General features: G+C 37.7%; 1 protein-coding gene across 1 annotated transcript in view; it reads right to left on the reverse strand.

Moving 5' to 3' along the window:
• The window catches only part of SYNE1 (spectrin repeat containing nuclear envelope protein 1), a 310078-nt gene that overhangs the window by 232542 nt on the left and 56853 nt on the right, over positions 1-20683 (reverse strand). Inside the window, exons 4-10 of the mRNA XM_086745962.1 lie at positions 13148-13243; positions 11230-11313; positions 8016-8036; positions 7653-7745; positions 5768-5946; positions 3333-3529; positions 3082-3191 (exon numbers count right to left, since the gene is read on the reverse strand). Of these exons, the coding sequence (XP_086602088.1) occupies positions 3082-3191; positions 3333-3529; positions 5768-5946; positions 7653-7745; positions 8016-8036; positions 11230-11313; positions 13148-13243 (780 nt within the window). The remainder of the gene's footprint in view (positions 1-3081; positions 3192-3332; positions 3530-5767; positions 5947-7652; positions 7746-8015; positions 8037-11229; positions 11314-13147; positions 13244-20683) is intronic.

The raw sequence follows: 20683 nt of genomic DNA on the forward strand, positions 1-20683 counted from the left end.
ATCAAGTATGCTCTTAAATATTATCACAGAATTGCAGAATCACAGAATAGTTGGGGTTGAAAGGGATGTCTGGAGGTCATCTGGTCCAAACAGGGACATCTAGAGCCAGTTGCCCAGGGACACATCCTGATGGCTTTTGAATACCTCCAACAATGAAAACACCCCTCTGGGCAACCTGTGCCAGTGCTAAGTCACCCTCACAGTGAAAAAGCCTTTCCTGATGTTCAGAGGGAACCTCCTGTGTTTCAGATTGCGTCCCTCTCATGCTGTCACTGAAAAAAGCGTGACTCCATCCTCTTTGCACCCTCCCTTCCTGTATTTATAACATGGTAAGATCCCCTTGAGCCTTCTCTTCTCCAGGCTGAACAGTCTCAGCTCTCTCAGCCTCTCCTCACATGAGAGGTGCTCCAGTCCCTTTGTAGTCCTTGCGGCCCTTCATTGGACTCTCTCCAATAATTCCAGTTCTCTTGTACTGAGGACCTCAGAACTGGACACAGTGCTCCAAGTGTGTCCTCACCAGCTGGCAACACTATCAATTTGGATCTGCTGTTACAATAGCCTTACTTAACTTGGTAATTCAAATGATCCTTTGCCATTTTTACCAACCTATACATAACTGAGAATTTGGACTAAAAGATGTGAAAGCACTTGGTGAAAGAAAACTCCACGAGATAGTTGATTATGAAACATTTGATTGAGATTTTTTTTTTCAATTTTCCCTTCAAATGTTGTGTAAATATGGAATGTTACACTTATGTCTGTATATTTTTAAACAACATTGTTGGATTTGCAGCACCAGAGTCTCTCCACAAGTATCCTGCGATATGAATGACACTCTTATTTTGCCAAGGATTATCTGGATATCTTGTTTCATCTAGATATCCTGCAGTCAACAGGATCAACTGCGGTAACTCCTGGCTTCTTTCACTCTCCCTTCCAGAACTAAGGTACTAACATTTGCTGGAATATATGATTGTCTGCCAAATCTATCACTATGATTTTCTCGGGAACAGATCAAATATCTTAAAATGCAAGTTCTGAGTATGATAAATTTGATTATCTGTTGACAGATTCTCCCTGAAAAGTCATAAGTAAAGTAGTCGAGCGCAAAATAAGCTTCTTTCCATGATATATGACAGAAATACCAAAGTTCATAGTAATAAAAGACCAAAGTGTACCACAAGTTTAGCCATTTGAGAGCTTATATCTATCCAGTCCCAAATAGATGAAAGCATTGTGCTGTTTTTTCTGTTCTTCACTGCTTCAGGGCTAGTGAATACTCGGGGTCCTGGACTTTCTGTGCATTGCTTACTGGCCTGAAACCATCCAGATCGCTTTCCCTTCAACCATGCCACGTGGTCATAATTTTGTACCATGACCAGAGGTGAGGGAATTGGAAGTTATAGTGGACAGGACTAGGGAGCGAGGTATAGAGTGGACATAGTTGCCTGACAGGATAAGAATTTATCCAGAGATGAATTATCAGAACTTGTGTTAGAAAAAATTGAGGGCCCCGTTGCAATTCTTGACTGAAGACTCCACTGGAGAGGTGGAGTTTGTCTCAAACTGCCAGGCACTCCATCAGGGGTGTGAGAACAAATATAGTTCTTCCTCAAGGAAACAAAGGATGATGACATTAGAAATTTAGTGCAATGTTAAACTCTTACTTTCTTCTCAAAGTCTGGGAGTGACTGATTTCTGCAGTGTGACATACAGGGGTTCCACCAAAATTCACCTGCTAGAATATCTTAGCAATGTCTAGGAATAGGAAGTGGTCTTCAGCTTAGCATGTCAAACTGATGAATTTGTGTTGTTTCACTGCCTAGTAATCCAGTGGGAATTCTGGACGCAACTCAGTAGATTCCTTTTTACAGCTCATGTGCTATCGTCTCTGTTGGTATAGCCAGAGGTAGGCAGAGCATGGTGGGGCTGAGTCCTGCATTATCTCTGCATAAAGCTCAGGAGAAGGTGGTGAGGCTGTTCCTCAAAATCCAACCCCAGCACAGGCTAAAGAATTGGCTGAGGCTATTGGCAGCAGAAACTGCATTGTGTGCTACGGTATGGAGATGATGGGACTGTCTTAGGTGGCCACAGGCCACAGCATGAGGCTTCAGTGCTCCCTCCCCCAGCTCCAGCAGCCTCATGGCTCAGTGGAATGCTGTGGCATCGGCACATGTATGTCCCTCAGATCAATGCTGCAGGAAGAAAAATGAGAAATTCCAGTGCTGAGGCACTGGAATCAGACAGCAAAGCTACAGCTGCCTTAGCCACACATAGCCATAAGGAAGGAGATTCACTCCTTTCAAATCTCTTCTATAGCTCTGTAGAGAATGCAAAGACACACAAATAAAAAGTGCTTCCTCTTTCTCTCTTGCTGGGGCTGAGCAGATGGTCTCAGCAGTGTTTCCTGTGTTTGCCACGCAGAAAGAAAATGATCAGGATTAGGAAGTGAGTCACGATCGCTTGGCATTACTGAGTATAGCCATGCTAGTGAAAAGCCAATGCACTAGAGCATACACAAAACAAAAAAAAACCACCAAGAAAAAAAAAGACTCAAAACAATTCCTGAGAGTCAATAGTGATCACTGTGCAAGAGAAAAACCTATGTCAAAATTGTAACTGTCTCTTGAGCCCAAAAGCCCAAAGACTACACCTAAGCAATCTCTCGGACTATTCCTGTTCCTGTCCAGAAACCTTGTGTGATAGAAACAAAAGTGACACATTGCTTCAGGTAACAAATGATTGCAATCTCATTGGTGTTACGCTTGAAAACCTCTTAAGGAACTTCAGGATCTGTTGGTTTGCTGCTATCCACAATAATTGTTTGTGGTTTTTTGGCTCTTACTGCTGAAAATAGGAAAATCTCTGCAGGATCACCATTCTATTTTTTCCAGTAAATATCTGCAACACCAGTTCCTTTATTCTCACCTAATTTTTCCCAGTTTTTTTTTATCGTGTTTGCTTTTCACTTGAACTGCTCATCAAAAAGAAACATAATAAACTATAAGAGAATTATAAAATGTATTTATAAAGCCCCATTCATTATAAACAGATTTGTATAGTTATAACAGAGAAACTTACATCATTGTCCTGCACATCAGTCACTGTATGATGAGGATCAGGATAGTACTTCAAAAACTGGGCTACGTAGGTCATGACAGACTTTTCATCAGGCTTGTCAACATCCACATCTAGACAAGTATAGAACACAGTAAATTAATTTTTAACTGAATGGCACAAAATGCTGCTTAAATGTCTAAACACAATGAAATGGCACATCTGATTTAACCCATGCAAGCAGTTCAAGCTTGTTTCAACTATGCATTAGGTACCTTCTGGATCAAGCAGCCTTGGAATTCCTAGTTCTGCTTCTGCAAGTGTGAAGGCTTCTTCCAGGTTTTCTCTATTTGACCTTCCCCTCACTTTCTCCATGTCCACTAAATCTGGGCGGATAGCATGAATAACGGAATGAAATGCAACACCACTCCTCCAACTTTGTCCAAAATCTTTGATTTCGATTCCAACTTGCCTAAATACAATGAAAGAAAAAAAAAAAAGTGACTTGCAACAACATCAGGACTAGATGAAACAAGAGAGGAGACAGAATGCTCTAAACCACCTGTTGTTCCTGCAATGCTAATCAGGTCAACTACAGCTCCATCCATCCACTGCATAAATTCACAGAATCATAGAATGGTTTGGGTTGAAAGGGACCTTTAAAGGTCATCTAGTTCACCCCCCTTGCAAGGGACAGGGACATCTCCAACCAGATCAGGCTGCTCAGAGCCCCATCCAGCCTGGCTTGGAACGTTTCCAGGGATGGGGCATCCACCACCTGTGGATGACAACCTGTTCCACTGTTTCACCACCCTCATTGTAATTCTTTTTTTTATTTCTGCCTATAAAGTTACAAGAGTTTTTTGTCATACACGTACTGTATTTGTCTCCAGTGGGCTTGCTAGTGGCAATAAGTCAATGGTATTTCAAACAAATTAAGTGCACCAAGGTTCTCAAAGTTCTCTTATGACACACACAGAGGCTGTGGATGTACGCAGCTCCATTCACTATTCTCTCCCTCACTATAAAGCACTTAATATCTTCCACCATTTTAACTACTGCAGTTCAGTTAGGAACATCAGCATCACACAAAACACAAAACAAAACAACACAACAACAACAACAACAAAACCAACCCTGAATTAATCTGTTATCTTTTACAATGAAAGCATGAACAGTGATATCACTGCTGTCCAGGTGAAAGTGTGACATCACTGCTGCTCAAGTGAAAATGTAACACACAAATTTCTTTATATTTTTACGAAAACCATGAGTGATACTATAACTTCAAACATTCAAAATGTTTACATATCTACTAAAAACTAAACAGAAATTATCAAGAAACAGCAATATACAATGAGAAATTATTGAGAACTGAATCACAATTCTGACTGCTTCTTTTAAAAGTAATTCTGAGAGGTACGCTGATCCACATATTGCAAGACTGTTTTTTACTTTGAGCGTGCAAACTTCCTTTGAGGACACACTTAGACACTAAGGCAGTCTTACTATTGGGAGGTTCACAGCAACAGTAACTCTGAATGAAGGCTTCAACCAAAACTCACTGTGATCAGTGAAACACTTTCACTGACTTCAATGAGCTAGCTCTTGCAAACTACCATATGAAGCAGGGCTAGGGAAAGTGTACTATCCTTTTCTCTAGGCATATTACAACAAATTTCACCTATTTTTCCCCATAATGTTGACAGTTCAATCTATTAATTTCTTGGTTTGTTTTTATTTTGTTTGTTTACATGTATGGAAATTGCAGCTGACCACTTTCAGCTGCCTTTCTCTTAATGACAGTAGTGCAATAGGAAGAATACTAAATTAGACTGTACTGCACTATAAATTACTGTATTCTACCTATTTATTGGAGACCTTTAGAAAGTCTGCATCTTTACAATTATATTTATTTTTTTCTGAGGCACCATTCCATAACTGGCCATTTCCCCGCCATATTTTGCGCAAATGATCTCTTCAAATAGGAGTGATTCCTTAATTTGAACAAACACATTTTATTATTTTACACCTTTGAGTTTTATTTTTTTATTGTGGAAGTCATCAAACTACCATTGTATCTTTGATCTAATTTATGCATTCTTTAAATATCTCTCTGGAAACAGAGCAAACATAATAATTATACAAAATAAAGGAGAAAATTCTTAAGTTGACAAGAGATAGCAAGAAATAACTCCTTGGATTAAAACCAATAAAAATTCAGGGAAACTTTTGTAGTAACAGTCTCCTTGTATCACAAAACTGCAGAAGGATATTCATAATTTTTCATCACCTGCCTTTCAAAAGCAAGTGCCAGAGTTCAGTGCTCCTACAAGCTCTGTCACCAAGGAATGCTAAGTCAGTGTGGGACTTGCATTGTCACATCAAGTGTTTTGGCAGCAGGACTAATACATTGTCATTCAAACATCTAATTCCCCTTTCAGTTCCTCATTCTGTCAAAGATAATCCCATTCATTATTCAGAAACTATGAAACATGATTGCTTGTAAAATTATTGCAAATTGTTATTTACTACTTGCTTGTTGTTTGGTGGTAATACTTAGCAGCCTCAGTTATCAAAAAGAATACGATCACAGGGAGGTGCTACATAAACACAGAGCAAAAGGACAATCCCTGACCAAATGAGTTCAGAATGTGAAGAAAAAAATGGCACTTAAGATATATACTCAGTTCATTTGTAGCTTGCTTACTTTGCTGCAGTGTACTGTATCCATTTTAACAAAGCCTTCCTGGCACTTCCTTGGACCTTGGTTACCACCTTCCGTTTGCTTGGAGGACTTGCAGTTTCAGAACTGACAACACTCTCCACAGAAGAAGCGCTGCTAGACAATGACTGCAGCTGTGGGAGGTTGCTGGTAAGCTCTTCAATCTGTGGGGAAAAAAAATTGTTAATGAACTGTTTCTGTAGAGAAACTGATTCTGTAGAGAATCCTCTTAATTCTCACCACTTTCTTAAATAATTTCCTAATACAACTGACAAAATAAAGTTGGGCAGAAGCTATGGTTAACATGCTGTGTTTTATTTAACTGCACATTAAAATAGCTTCAAAAATGCTAATGTACATGCCCAGAGGATGGTCTTAATTTTAGAAGTACAAGACATCTAGCAATCATTGACTTTCTTGACACTCTACACCTAGAACAATATGCAAATGTGTCATGTTATATATTACAACAAATTACCATTTAAATAGGAGACAATGGCTTACATTTAGCTTAAATTCAAATTACAAAACAATCCACTAATTTCAGAGGAGGCTCATTCAGTTAAAGAATGGAAGTGACTTCAACGATCTCATCTGGATAGTTCTTTCTTTACCATTGTACTGTTTTGGCACAAATTCAATTGTGGCTCTGCTTAGAGGTACCTTGTGAAGGAACAGTGAACGTACTGCAGGCAAAGCGCATTAGTAGTGCTTGCCAAGGGCGTATGACAGTTGTTTGCATCATGCTCTTCATCAAATGAAAAATCACTAACTTGACTCTTAAGAACATTATTGACTAACAATTTGGTTCTTTAACATGAAAAAATTATATCCAGAGGATGTTGCAAGATTGTCTATGCTGCCTACTTTAAAAAAAAAAAAGTTTTGTCATATCACAGAATGAGTCTCCCACAATGAGAACCACAGCTCATGTATTTCTGCTTTCATTCATGTTAAAATGTTGTGTCTGTGACTTCTAAAGAAAAGCTCAAAAAAATGACCCAAGTAAAACCGATGCAGATAACTAGAGTTTCAGTAACTCTGAGAAGCATTATTTTTCCCATTCATCTAAATGAGCTATAAACTAAAAAAAAAAAAGTCAATATAATTCTGTCTAAATTTTCTTCTTGAGAAGGAGATCTGAACCATTTAGGCATTGCGCTGGTTGGTGCTTAGGAGAAGAGCATCCCTGAGACATGAAAGATAAATCACAAGAGACCCAAAGCCAAAGAACTCCATAAAGAAGAGCAACAAAATCAGTTATTTTTTTAAACTGTTGAGCAGTGACTCATTTTCCTAAATCATATGGACAAGACTTAGAAAATCATTTTTCCCTCCCACCTAACTTCAACAGAATGCAAATGTTTTCTCCTCTACAAAGTCAAACTCCTCTCACTCTACAACATTCATAGCTAAATTTTGTCCTTGCAAATATCTACACCTCCCAGCAAAACTAGCATGCTTAAAAAGATCCTTTGAAAAAAAAATTACTGTCTGACAACAAGCGCACTGGAATTGGACATACAGCACAATCATCACTGTGCGTGATGTACTTGTACCAAGAATCCACAATTCTATCCTATTCTTCTGTTGCTCTATTGTACTCTTCAGAGAAAGTGGAAGAATATGTTTCTAGTGATGAGGGAACTCCCTTCTAGGCCCACATCAATCTATTCAAAAGACAAGTATCATATTTTATTCAATGTGAAGCACCCCTACCATCAACTGCTGCTTTATTCAGGATCAGCTCCTCAGCTAATCATAAAGTGACTAGCTATTGTGAAAGACTGAAATTACACCAGTCCATATGAAATGATGATCTGACCCATTATTTGAGCAAGCTACACTGAAGTATAAAAAAATATAGTACCTGAAAATATAAAATTATGGTCCACACCAAGCCCAGCACAATAGAAGGCCTGCCATCAGCAATATCAGTTGAGTTTATGTTGACAAGCTTAATCTATATAAGAAAGAAAATGTGTTATTACTACACACAAGGAATGATAAAAATTTTGAAAAGTATTTCAAATAGTTTTTAAATTTTTAATGCATTTTTGCAATAAAATAACAAGTTTCTTAATTTAAAAAATCATTGAATTTCACTTTTTAGACACGTATAGCTGTAGATAATGAAAGATTTTTAAGACCATTGTTTGCTATTATTTGTAGAAGAAGTATTTAAATTCAAGCAGAAAGAACAATAGAAATTACATAGAACCATTGCACAAACCGGAGATCCTCTGTATATGGACTAGCATGAAAAGCAAAGGGAAAAAGATTATATAAAATTAAGTTTTAAATGATTAATTATTTATAATGCAAAGAAAGCACTTTTTTTTTTGGCACATCCTAAACCAAAATTAATAAGGAAAACAAATTAAATACTCTGTAACAGATTTTAAATTACGCAGGGGTTTCTTCCTATAGTTCTAATAGACTTGGAATGGAAAGAGAAAAGCAAGTTTAAGAATAAATAAGAAAAGCAAAAGAGGAATAGAAGGCATAAAAGAAAGAGAAGGGAAAAAAGAATGCTACAGTTCTCCAGTAGAGTCTTTTATTATAAAGGCATTACCACCACTGATGAAGGCTCCCTTGCAAGACAAACCTGACTATAGTTCACTCAAAATAAAAAAACAGTCAGAAAAAATGAGCTGTCCAAGGTCACATGAAGTTTTTTAACAGAAATGGGATCAGATTTCATGATTCTTAACTCCAAAATGCTAATTTGTCTGAATGTGTATCTGAATTAAGTGTAGTCTGAATGAAGTATCACCCTAAAATAAGCTTCTCATACAAAAGGTAGTAAAAGAGGGGATAAAGAGTATATCACAAAGTGATTAACAGGTAGATAATGCTCAAGGAAATGGAATAAACCAGGTAGTATTGGAAAACTAAGATGTTAATACTTGTTTTGTCAGGAAACTAAGATGTTAATACTGATTTCGTCAGGAAAACTAAGATACTGCCATTAATCATGATCTAAATATGAAAGGCTGCGAAAGTGTTCATGCACTGCTATCTTGTTCACGGACAGAGGTTATGGAAAAACCTTGGAGAACAGGTTAGAGAAAAGAAGGAGAATGACTTGAGGTGACCTCATTTGTCTCCCCAAAACACAGAAGACTTCAGAGAATTACTTAATTCTCTGAATCAGCAGCTGGAAATACACTAGATAATATCAAGAGGAAACAACAACAACAACAAAAAAAGTTGTTCAGAGCTGTGAAGCTCTTTTCAGACTTAAAACTCCACAGGCTGCATGGGAAGAGGCAGAGGAGAAATCCCCACAGGTTATATTTTCAATCCTCTCCACCAAGAAATCTGACAAAACTCAGGGAAAATTGACACTACCTGCTTCTCTACCAGTCAATAAGGAAAATTTTCTATTACCTACCTAAAGAAAAATATACCAAGAGTTTCATTCTCTCAGCTGGACCAATTCCAAAAAAAAAAAAAAAAAAAGCTTTCATTTTTCTAGAAAGAAAGGGGTTTTTAATATGTGTTACAGATCAAAAAATTTACAGAGACTCAGCTAAAGCTTTTGATTAGCCTACTGTTGACAGAAAGCATAGCCTATCTAGTCTAGTTATTGTGTTACCTTTGTCTTATACTCCAGTAAAGCAGATCTAAGACTATAAAATAAGCTTTTCAGAACCACAAAAAAAAAACCCCAAAACAACAAAACAACCAAGAAGTTTGGTCCAAAATGGTATCTGTTAATTGCCAGATGCATTTTACAGTGTAACGGGAGTATTTGCAGAAGGCTGGACAATGAAAATAGGAAATTGGTTAAACCTGTACTAAACTTTACTTATGGGAGAGCCCATAGAGGAAGGAGACCCTGTCAGCACTCTGCAAAGCCCTGTGCACAGCCACACGTCTCCCTTTCTTCACCTTTCAGTACAGATCAGGGACTGCACTCAGCTACTGAAGAGGCATTTGTTGTCTGAACAGCATCCTCATCTCCTCTGGGAGAAAAAGGGTGACAGACTGGATAGATGCATCCTTTAGGCTGGATTCAACCTAGAGACCACCTGCTAATGCACACCAGTCTAGCTGACACACTGCATATTTCCAACTTCCTCTAGAAAAAACCCTGGCATATTAATAGGAAGTACATACAAAAATAACCAAGAAAAGTCCAGACAAAACCACTCAGATATTGCAAACAAACCCATGGTAGTCCATTTCTGGCAATCTATCCTGATCCTCAGCAGAGTCTGTTATCTAGACTCACTGCTATTCCTGGGATCTAAGCTGGGTCATTCAAAGTTTGGGTTACCCACTATGTTGTGACATGTAGACTAGGGAAGAATGGGTTTCTTCTCTTCATCCCAGCTTTGTCTTCTCTTACACAGGTCTCACCAGAAAGTAGCTTTCTTTGTATCTAAGCCTCCACTCTCAGGCTGCATATGACTGATTGTTTGTATTAACAACCTGTACTACATAAACTAGTGAAATTGTGAGCTAAAGCTGAACATTGCTTTGGAAACGTATTTGTCTTTGCTTTTGTTATATATTTTTCAATTTTAGAAAGTTATCTTATAAATGTCTTTATATAGGCATCTGCTAAGATTGTTTCCCCTGTAAGAGAAACACAACTAGGTCAAGATGCCATAGGGTTAAAAAGAGTGAAAGAATGCCAAAACAAAAAAAATTCTGGGAAGGAGATATATAAATCATCAAGTGTTACATCTGCATTGAGAAAAAATGAACTAAAATGCTGAAATTAGAAGAACAAAGTATCTGTAACATAATTAAAAAAAACTAGATACAAGTCATTATAACATAAGGTGAAAAGTGAGGAAAAAATGTAGAAATAGATTGCATTTATCTGATATTCATACCTCACAATGAGCTTTTACATTTTCTGTCTTTTGTTAAATTTATTAAAAAATTTGTTTCATTTCTAAAATGGCCACAATACTGACTTTACCAGAATCAACCCAGGAATTAGTCTGAAGTTCTGCCAAGCTAATAAATGGTCACAATGTTCCAAATTTTCATGTCTGTACTTTCAGGGAGTAGAGTTCAGCATGTTCAACCTAGTGAAGTCCATAAATCTATTATTTTAATTATAAATGAATGCCTCTACTCAACTGAAGATCATTGTTCTTTGCTGAGAATCGCAACAGGAAAGTAGGGAACACGAGGAGCTGAAGAGTATATTTAAAAAAAAAAAAAAAAAAAAGAAGGAAGGAGATCATCCAAGGTGATTCTAACAAAAAAAAAAAAAAAGTAAGTTTTACCCTATAGATTGCTACATATTAGTGTTGGAACTTGACATTTTTACTTTAAAGCAACTTTTAGGCACTGTACAGAAACTGAAGACTGCCTACGTAGCTCCAGTTCTGGAGAACAAGAACAGGTAGGTGGATACAAATCATACACTTAAGCAAAGAAAGAAATAAGGAAAAAACAAGACTAAGTGCTACCAAACCTACCCGTCTTCCTTCTAGAAACTTAAGAGCTGTGCCAATGTTGGCAACCCAGTGAATTCTCTTCAGCTGACGTCCCTGCTCACAAGGCTTAAAGAGAAAGAACAGGGTAAACTCCAATTAGATTAATGCCAACTTGCTGCAAAAAATGAAGTTCCAGATTACTATAAATGTCTATGTACATAATTTAGTCTGACTTACAAGTTAAAATGTTCCTCTGAATAGACAAATTCTATTTTTGCATATGCTAACGGGAGGATCGACAGACAGAGAGGACGTAACTGTGAACGTCCTATTATAAAAAAGTTATAAGACATCTTAATAACCTCAGGATGCAAGCTGCTGGCCTCGGCCCATATACTTCATCAAATCAGAGAACCATTTTTCTTATGTAAAATAAACTACTTCTCTTTTTATAGCGCACACACATATGTGTATACGTATATTTGAGAGAAAGCAACATTCAGTAAAATATTTTTGCTTGCAAAGGAGATGTCACGGTGGTTATTATTTTTATAAATCAGTCTGCAGTGAAGACATTTTACCTAGAGGATTTTTATGCATTCTCTTTAATACCTCATTGGTGATAAAAAACCTCATCTATCACAAACTCTCACTGAACAATGACTTTTGCTGAACTTCAGACATGTAGGCTAAAAAAAAGACAGAATTCTTTGAATTAAATAAAAAATACATCCTAGGCTTCTAATACCCTACAGTGGAATTCAATTTCCCACTGAACCTTATACTGTAACGCAAATATACCACTACTGTTATTTAAACTCATGTTCATAAAGTTACGAATGGATTTAATAAAGGTCTGCTAGAGATTCTGAAATTCCTCTTGCAGTTACCACAGAATACCATATTCTGCTATACATGACCTTTAAATTAACCAGACATTGTTCTAGTCCTGTGATATCTCATCTTTCACTAATTAAAGTAGGCAGGATACAATCCAACGACGCTCATAGTAACAGGTGCAGTCATTAATTTTTTTTTTCCTGTTTTACTACTTTTTTCCCACAAGAGGGAGACTTTCTGTCTTAAGACGAACAGAAACAGAAATCGGTGTATTTCAACAGAGCAGAAACACACTTGAAAGTATAGCTTTTCTCCCCTCTTACATAAAATCATTCTTGCTGTCTGAATTGCGACCTAATTTTGGGTGTCACCTGCAACCAAAACAGAGGTGAAATATGAAAAAGGGGCAAAAGTGTGGCCCTCGCAAATTGCCTGCATCTGAGGGAACAGGTAACATCTGAACCCTACAGCAAGCCGAATGTTGCTCTGCTCTTTCAGATGCTGCCACCCGATCTGTGAGCTGGTTTGGAAAAAGTGAGAGCCCTTGGCCTAAAACCCTTTCATCTTTCTCCGACACTACATGCACAAAACTAGCCTGGCTCCCAAGAGACAGACTGTTTTCCATGTACACACCGTGGCCTCTTGGCAGTGAAAAAGCCATTTGGTATCAGTTAAGGTTCTTTACAGTAGCAAAGCAGCTGTCAAGGTAAATCGACATAAGATCCCATGAAATTTGAGGGACTCATAACTTTTTTTCAGAGAGGAAGCCATAAATTTAACAAGAAAAGACTGTCATGATTTCCTCAAGATGTATAGAGGTAGCTTGCAGTTTAGACCTTGTTTGTGTCATGGTGGTAACATTCAGATGAACTGCAGAGACTCACATAAATAAGCAATTTTTATGAACTTGTAACACAAAATTAATAGGAAACGCATAAAATCAAGAAGCCAGTCTGTAAAAACTTTTTTTGTTGTTGTTTTGTAACCAGATAGCCCACTCTGTGAATAAACTCATTTTGCTATGTAGCAGTCAGGTTTTTTACAGTATTCAAATACAGAAACACCAGAAAATTACATCCTAGAGAAGTTATGCAACTATCAGAAGGAAGGAAGTTCTTACCAGCTTCTGCCCTGAAAGAACCTCCAAAAGGGCAATTAGCATTACCCCATCTTTGATATCTTCAAACAGATCATTCACCAGCATGGGCGGATTGCGCTGAAAAGGAAGAAGACTTCAGATATCATAAAGGCTCACCAGCAGTACATCCTACCTCCATCCCCTTCACACAGAAGCACAAAGAGTGGCTGATCCCCTTCTCTACGTTTTATAATGTTTAACATCAATGTAGCGTTTAACCATTGCTTTGCCACCATATTGTTTAAATATTTAATATTTCTGGCACAGAACATTAGATGCTTTCTGCCTCTAATGATACAATGGAGTAATCTCCTGTTCCCTAAAACAAGCAAAGAAACACCAATAACCGAGTCTACAAAATATGCACAACTTACGGATGTACTATTACAGTCACGTTCCAATCTATCGGCACATTTTGCCTAGCGTTAAGCATGTCACAGAAATTTCACTCTCTCAGTCTGAGAAATACAAGGAGCTGTATGAAGGAAAGATCCCTGAAGCAGTGTGGCTGATTGAGCAACGCTGCTACTATCTCACAGCTGACAGTTGTTACGCTACATCGCTCTATTTTCCCTCCTCTCCTCCAGGCCTTGCAGGCTTCCAGTGCTGTTAGCGCTGTGTCAGCTTCCACTTCAGACAAATGGCTTAACATATGTCTTCACACTTTGCAAACATAACAATGATAACACTGAAAAATCTGTAAACAGATGATGTTTTAGGAATTTTTAATAACAAGGTCACATAATTAAACTCTATCTTCTTAAATACATCCCAGTTTGTGAAGCTATGGCTCTCATCCGGTCAGTACTTTAATGATCACAAAATATCTCTTAGAAACAAAAAGTTTAAACTTGGTCCAGCGAAATAAATTAAATAAACACCCTGTAGCTTCCATGAGTTCGTGAACATTCACATAACACTAATATTTATACTTGCTAAACCACTAAAATGACAATCAGACTACAAAAATCTTAGTGTAGGTTTAATTATTAATTAGTGTAGGTTTAATAATTCACTTTCAGGTTACTTCTGAAGAGAGACAAATGTACAATAACTGTATCTACGACTTCTGTAGAAACAGAGATTTGAAAAGCTGAACCTAAGAAATGAAACACTGCTGTTGAAAAGGGAGAAATGCTATTAAAAAATCAGGAGAAAGCAAAGGTTTCTAGTTCCCAAAATCAAAACACTCTGTCTTCATTGTTCAGCTTGGATGAACTAATACTTCAATAAGACATAATTTAGGCATGAGGTGAAAAAAGAACTCTTCTGCTGAAAGCAGACTCCATCTGAGATTTGATGTGCTCAAATAGCCACAATAATAGAATCTATTTTCTCACGTATATTAAATAAAGCAATATTACAACTCATTATGAAGGTATATTTAATCATAGTTCTTTTTTATTTCTTAGCAATGTGATAGATAATGAATCATGTTCTTCCTTAATATAACACCTAAGAAATCAATGGAGCAAACAGGTCGCTGAAGAGTAATTCATCCCAGTCTTGCATCACAGGCAGTTGATATGAATGCAATTCACACCTTCCCTTGTTTGAAGTTTGGAGCAGCGTTGGTTTTACCAGTATTACTGCACGATACAATACTGAAGAATTTTGTGCTAAAATAATTCAGCAATAAAGAAAGAGGATTATAGCAGCTGACATCCTAATCCAAGAGGAGGTGAAGGCCTAAAAAGTCTCACCACCTATCTAAATGCCCCAGTAGTGAGGTTTGTCTCTTGAAGCTCACTCTACCTTTTTTTTTTTTTTTTTTTACTACTCTGGGAACACAGCACAGAATTTAACCTATTATTATGACTCCAATCTCTCTCAGAAGTGAGGAATGAGTTATATTTTTAGTGGTATACATAGAGGAATCCATTCTCTTTTACATAAAGATTCCATAGATACCAATCTTATTCTCCACAAGGATACAAACCTGGAAGACATACACAAACTAGCTGATACTGAGGAGTTCATATACCCTTATTTATTCTATACGGTCCATTGCACAGGATGGCTCAAGCTACTTGACTGCTTTTCCATACAGATCCTCTACTGAGATTAACAACATCTTCTGTTGGAGTGGATAAATACCTGTTCCATGTCTGCATACATAATGTCAAACAAAACAAAAGGAGAAAGTGAAGCTGTACCCTGCTTACTTATTAGCCTTCAGAGAAAAAAAAAAAGGTTTTTTTTTTTAAAGTTGTATTCAGTTAAAACCTATTGAATACTTTTTGTTCTAGATACTCCACAGGACTTAACATCTATTCACTTAGTAGTCTTAATGCACTGCCAAAATACTAACTGTAAATGAGCAAAAGAAGGGAAAGAAAATTAACTTAAAATTTTGTAATGCTGAATGTGCTCCAGATTTTGGCTTTTTGCATGCAAATATACAGCTCTAGCAATGCAACCAACTGCAATGATCTTAATACATGGTATTTTGAATGTTGGAAAGCCTGTGCAAAGAATTTAATGAAATCATTTTTAAACCAGGAAAAAAGAACATTTAAAAGTATATGAAGCAACCTCTCAAAATCCTATAATATTAAAGAAAAGTTGTTATTTATAAACTTCTCAAACAAAATTCTTTGGGAGAACTCAGAATATACGTCAATGAACAACTGGACATTAAATCTACAGCTCTGCAGGTCTACACTACGATTTCATATTTGATTTTGTTTTTTCACAAACTTCTTCAAAAAAGCAAAATAGCAAGATAATACTAATGATATGCTACATACGCATTGCATATATTCTATTAAACACACATTTATTGAAGTATATGCAATCACAGCAGTGTAGTTTGTAGTAACAATGATATTTAGGAAGAGTCATGTCACAAAGAGGGAGGCACACTCAGTACAAGTAAATTCATGTGCTCTGTAGGAGGAAGATTAATTAATTGGGAATGAATCTTAAAGGCTGATGAATCAGATTTTTCCCATATTAAAGATTTATTTAAATAACTGTATTTAGAATTGATCACAAATGGGAACTGATGAGGAAACACTTTGCTTAAACTTGTTCTTACAAACTTATCTAATTTGCTGTAGTGTTTAGGAAATATTCTAAATTATTTAAAGAACTGAACATCAGTACATACGAAAAGTATTTGACTGACGGGTCTCAAAAAAAAAAAGAAGAGATTTATAATAGACCTACAATCTCTAGGCATTCCTCTTCTGATGCAGTAAAGTAAGCTTTGTAAAATCCAAACCTCAGATATGGAATCAACATATATTTGCTAAGCTTCACTCTTCTATTCCAACACTTTTTCTTGCATTTCATTTCTCATTTGCATCTTTGCTACATGAATCTTTTCCTCACACCCTGTACTTAACTTCTCTAAATCATATTACACAAACAACAGTATCTGCATCATAATGAATGCCAATGCAAACAGTGGACCGTGACAGGCTGGAGAGGTGGGCCTGTGCAAACCTCATGAAGTTCAACAAGGCCAAGTGTAAGCTCCTGCACATGGGGCAGGGCAATCCCAAGCACAAATACAAGGTGGGGGATGTACGGATCGACAGCAGCCCTGGGAAGAAGGACTTGGGAGTGCTGGTGGATGAGAAGATTAACAGGAGCCGAAAATGTGCACTTGCAGCCCAGAAGGCGTACCATTTCCTTGGCTGCATCAAGAGAAGCATGGCCAGCAGATCGAGGCAGGTGATTGTGCCCCTCTACTCTGCTCTCATGAGACTCCATCTGGAGTACTGCGTCCAGCTCTGGAGCCCCCAGAGGGTCCAGAGGAGGGCCATGAAGATGATAAGAGGGCTGGACCACCTCTCTTATGAGGACAGGCTGAGAGAGTTGGGGCTGTTCAGCCTGGAGAAGAGAAGGCTCTGGGGAGATCTTACAGCAGTCTTCCAGTACTTAAAAGGGGCCCACAGGGAAGATGGGGAGAAACGCTTTAGCAGGGCCTGTTGGGATAGGACAAGGAGTAATGGTTTTAAAATAGAAGGAGGTAGATTTAGATTAGACAGAAGGAAGAAATTTTTCACAGTGAAGGTGGTGGAACACTGGAAGAGGTTGCCAAGAGAGGTGGTAGATGCCCGATCCCTGGAAACATTCAAGGCCAGGTCGGACGGGGCTCTGAGCAACCTGATTTGGTTGGAGACGTCCCCACTCCTTGCAAGGGGATAGATGGACCTTTAAAGGTCTAGACTAGATGACCTTTAAAGGTCCCTTTCAACCCAAACCATTATATGATCCTATGATTCTTTGAAACTACCTTTCCTACACTAATTTTCATGTTTCAAAAACTGATGAAAAAATGTATGAAAACCTATCAACATGCACAAACAGGAACAAATCTGTGTAACTGCTGAATTTGTCTCTGCAGGGAAATACACACCAGAATAGTAAGGAGAATGTGAAATATTACTCTGTAATAGCTGACTGACCCCTCAGGCCCAATTTAACTCCTAAATCCTTAAGCACACAGTTTTTCATGCTCCTTGCTGTCAATGACTGTTTCTACAACTAAAGTTTGAGGGACTCAGCCCTAAGTTTTACATTATTAGTTTCATCACACAAATTAATTTAGTATTCACTGTTTAACATTCGAGATTATATGCAATACTAATGAAAACATACAGAGACTGTTGGAGCAGAAAACTGCCAGTCAGATTTTCCTCATCATGCAGGCAGGATGGATATCAGCTTAAATCTTTTCTGTATCAGTGACCAAGATACTGGGAGCCTCTGTTTTCCCATTTGAAAAAGAAGGCAAGACACAATTACTTAGTTCATTAATGAAAACTGATAAGGTTCTTGTATGAAGACCAAGTTACATTCTAAGAACAAACTACCCTTGCTGACAGCATTGTGTGTGAGAGCTGTAAATCTTGATATGCCCATTTCTTTTTCTCCCTTTCTTTGCTATAAAACATATTGCTTTGCAATATCAAAAGCCTTATAGTAAGGTTTAACACCTAGGTTTAATTCAGTATTATGAAAACATTGGGTAAGTATAATTTTAAAGTGCTCACCCATTCTTAGTTTTATTTTTATTTCATACCCATCCTCTGCTTTTAGTTGTTGGTGTGTGCATCCTTTTAATGGAAATTCAAAATGAATAATAATTTCTTTCAGTATGTATTTTTGTTCACTCTGTTTGGTGAGTTTACACCACCAATTTGGAGAGTGCAAATACCGAAGTTATTCCCTACACCTGGGAACAAAGACATTATTTGATTGGGTTAAACCAATTTACAGTCTGTGTTCAAAAGCTTTGACGCTACTGTTTCCCAACGCTTTCACCAAAGATGATAAAGGCAATAAAAGGCATATGCCTCTGTTGTTTTACAAAGAGGCACATTCTTCATCTTCTTTACTCATTTAATGCACTCTCTAATAAATCAGCATAAGCAATGAAATGAAGAACATTTAAGTAATTGCTGTTCTGAATGCATCTAGTGACTCCTTTTTGACATATTTGGTGTAACATTGTTCTGTATTTTAAACTTAAGACTTTGAAAATATGCCTTCTGCTACTCAGAAGCATACTCAAATTACTTCTGTCTTTGAAGGCTGAGACTGAGAGTGCTCCAGTTCTAGAACCTTAGAGAAATATGAATAAATAACATGCAATTAGAAAACTTCTTGTCCTGTTACCCATGTATATCTCATTTATTATTAGCAGAACTGCACAGATGCATAAAAATTAAATTGGATAGTGAGAAGACAGATCACATTCATTTAGTAGCTTGCGCTCTGATTTCTGCGAGTGGGAGAGAAGAGACAATTTCCAATTGCTGAGTCTCATCAGATTCCTGAGTCAGAATTACAGAATGGATTCAGCCGGGGTTTGGGGGACAGACAGCAGAGGGACAGATGCAGCCTAGTGCCAACAGCTGACCCAAAATGAAGCTGCTTTATACTACCTGTCAGTTATCATACTTGCAGCTTTTCCTCTGTGTTTGTCCCCTGTGGGACATTACCCTGTGGGTGAGGGCACAGCTTGCGCTAGGGCTGTTTTACCTCAGCCTTTCTTCAAGGTGTCACATAATTAGCTGATGTCAAGTCCTTTACCTGTCCTCTGCTTATGGAAGAATATACTTTTGAATCAGGAAACATAATTTTAAAATGGTAGCATTCTATTGTAAAAACAAGACAGGATAAAAAAAATCATTCCTCCCTCCTACTCTCTTTCACAAAGTTCAATTAATCAGTATTCTCAGTTAATTTACCTGTTTTGTTCATTCTTATTTGTATCCATATTCTCAAACTAATTCTTAACCTTATAGTTAAAAAGCAAAAAAAAAAAAAAAAAAAGGGTTTTTTGCAGTCTACTTGATGGACTTAACTGAGTTATTGAATTAGTTTTGGTTTCAATTAGAGCATGACTTTTAAAAAGAAAAGCATACACTAAAATTTTAAAGACTAGCCATGAAGAATCTTTTACTCATAGCAAAGCCTGACAAACTATCACATCTTGCTTTACCTTCTCAAGCTATTAACTGTTCTTGGTTCTACCTAATACAATCAGATCAGTTCTGCATTTCCATTTCTTTCAAATCACTACCCTTCACAATGTCAGAAACGGCTCTTTTTTTAATCCTCCTTTGCTCTACTCCATCAACAGAGTACAAGGATGAAAACTCTGCCTTAGTAGAATTTCCTTTCCTTTGCCATCAGTGAACCCATTTTTCAAATTGCTGTAGTGAAACCCTACCAATTTTTGTTTAGAAAACACTAACTTTTCCTAGTTTTGAGGTTTCATGCAGTTACTCACCAGTACTTTTCAAAAAGCAGGCAAACTCATTCACGATGGAACATTTCTTCAGATAGCCATAGTGTTAGTTACAGATATTTCAGTTAAAGTTTTTAAGTTTTTTTTCTTATTTCCTCCTATAAATTTTTCCATTACTAATTTTACTGGATTAGTAAAAACGGCAACTATTACACTTTCCTCCAAAATGAAAGGAGAGAAACCACAATTTTTACAAGAGTAGCCAAGAAACAGAAAGTCCATTTGAAGTGAAGTTACTGTTAATTTTGAAGCCTGTATATATTGGAGTCAAACTCAGTACAGTAACACACACACACACACACACACAAAGACAAAATTGAAAACACCTTCTCCCCACCGACCCCTTTTTTCCCGTAGTCTCAACTTCACTCCTTCACTCCCAGCTCCTCTGTCCCCCAGAGGCACAGGAGGATGGGGAATGGGGGACAGAGGCGCAGGAGGTTGAGGAATGGGGTTGTGGTCAGTCCATAGCAGCTTCTTTCTGCTGTTCCCTCCTCACACTTTTCCCCTGCTCCTGCACAGGCTCCTCTCTGGAAGAGGCTACAGATCCTGTCATGAGCCTGCTCCAGCGTGGGCTCTCCAGGGCCCTCAGGGCAATCCCTGCTTGGGGGGCCTAGGGCAACTCCTCCCCTCCTTCTGCTCTCACCTTGGTGTCTGCAGGGCTGTTTCTCACACTTTCTCCCTCACTTCTCACTGCCTGTGCAGCATTTCACCCTTTCTTAAACATGCTTTCCCAGAGGTGCCACCAG

Source organism: Chlamydotis macqueenii, chromosome 3 (assembly GCF_036417535.1).
Source record: "Chlamydotis macqueenii isolate bChlMac1 chromosome 3, bChlMac1.mat, whole genome shotgun sequence".
NCBI classification, from domain to species: Eukaryota; Metazoa; Chordata; class Aves; order Otidiformes; family Otididae; genus Chlamydotis; species Chlamydotis macqueenii.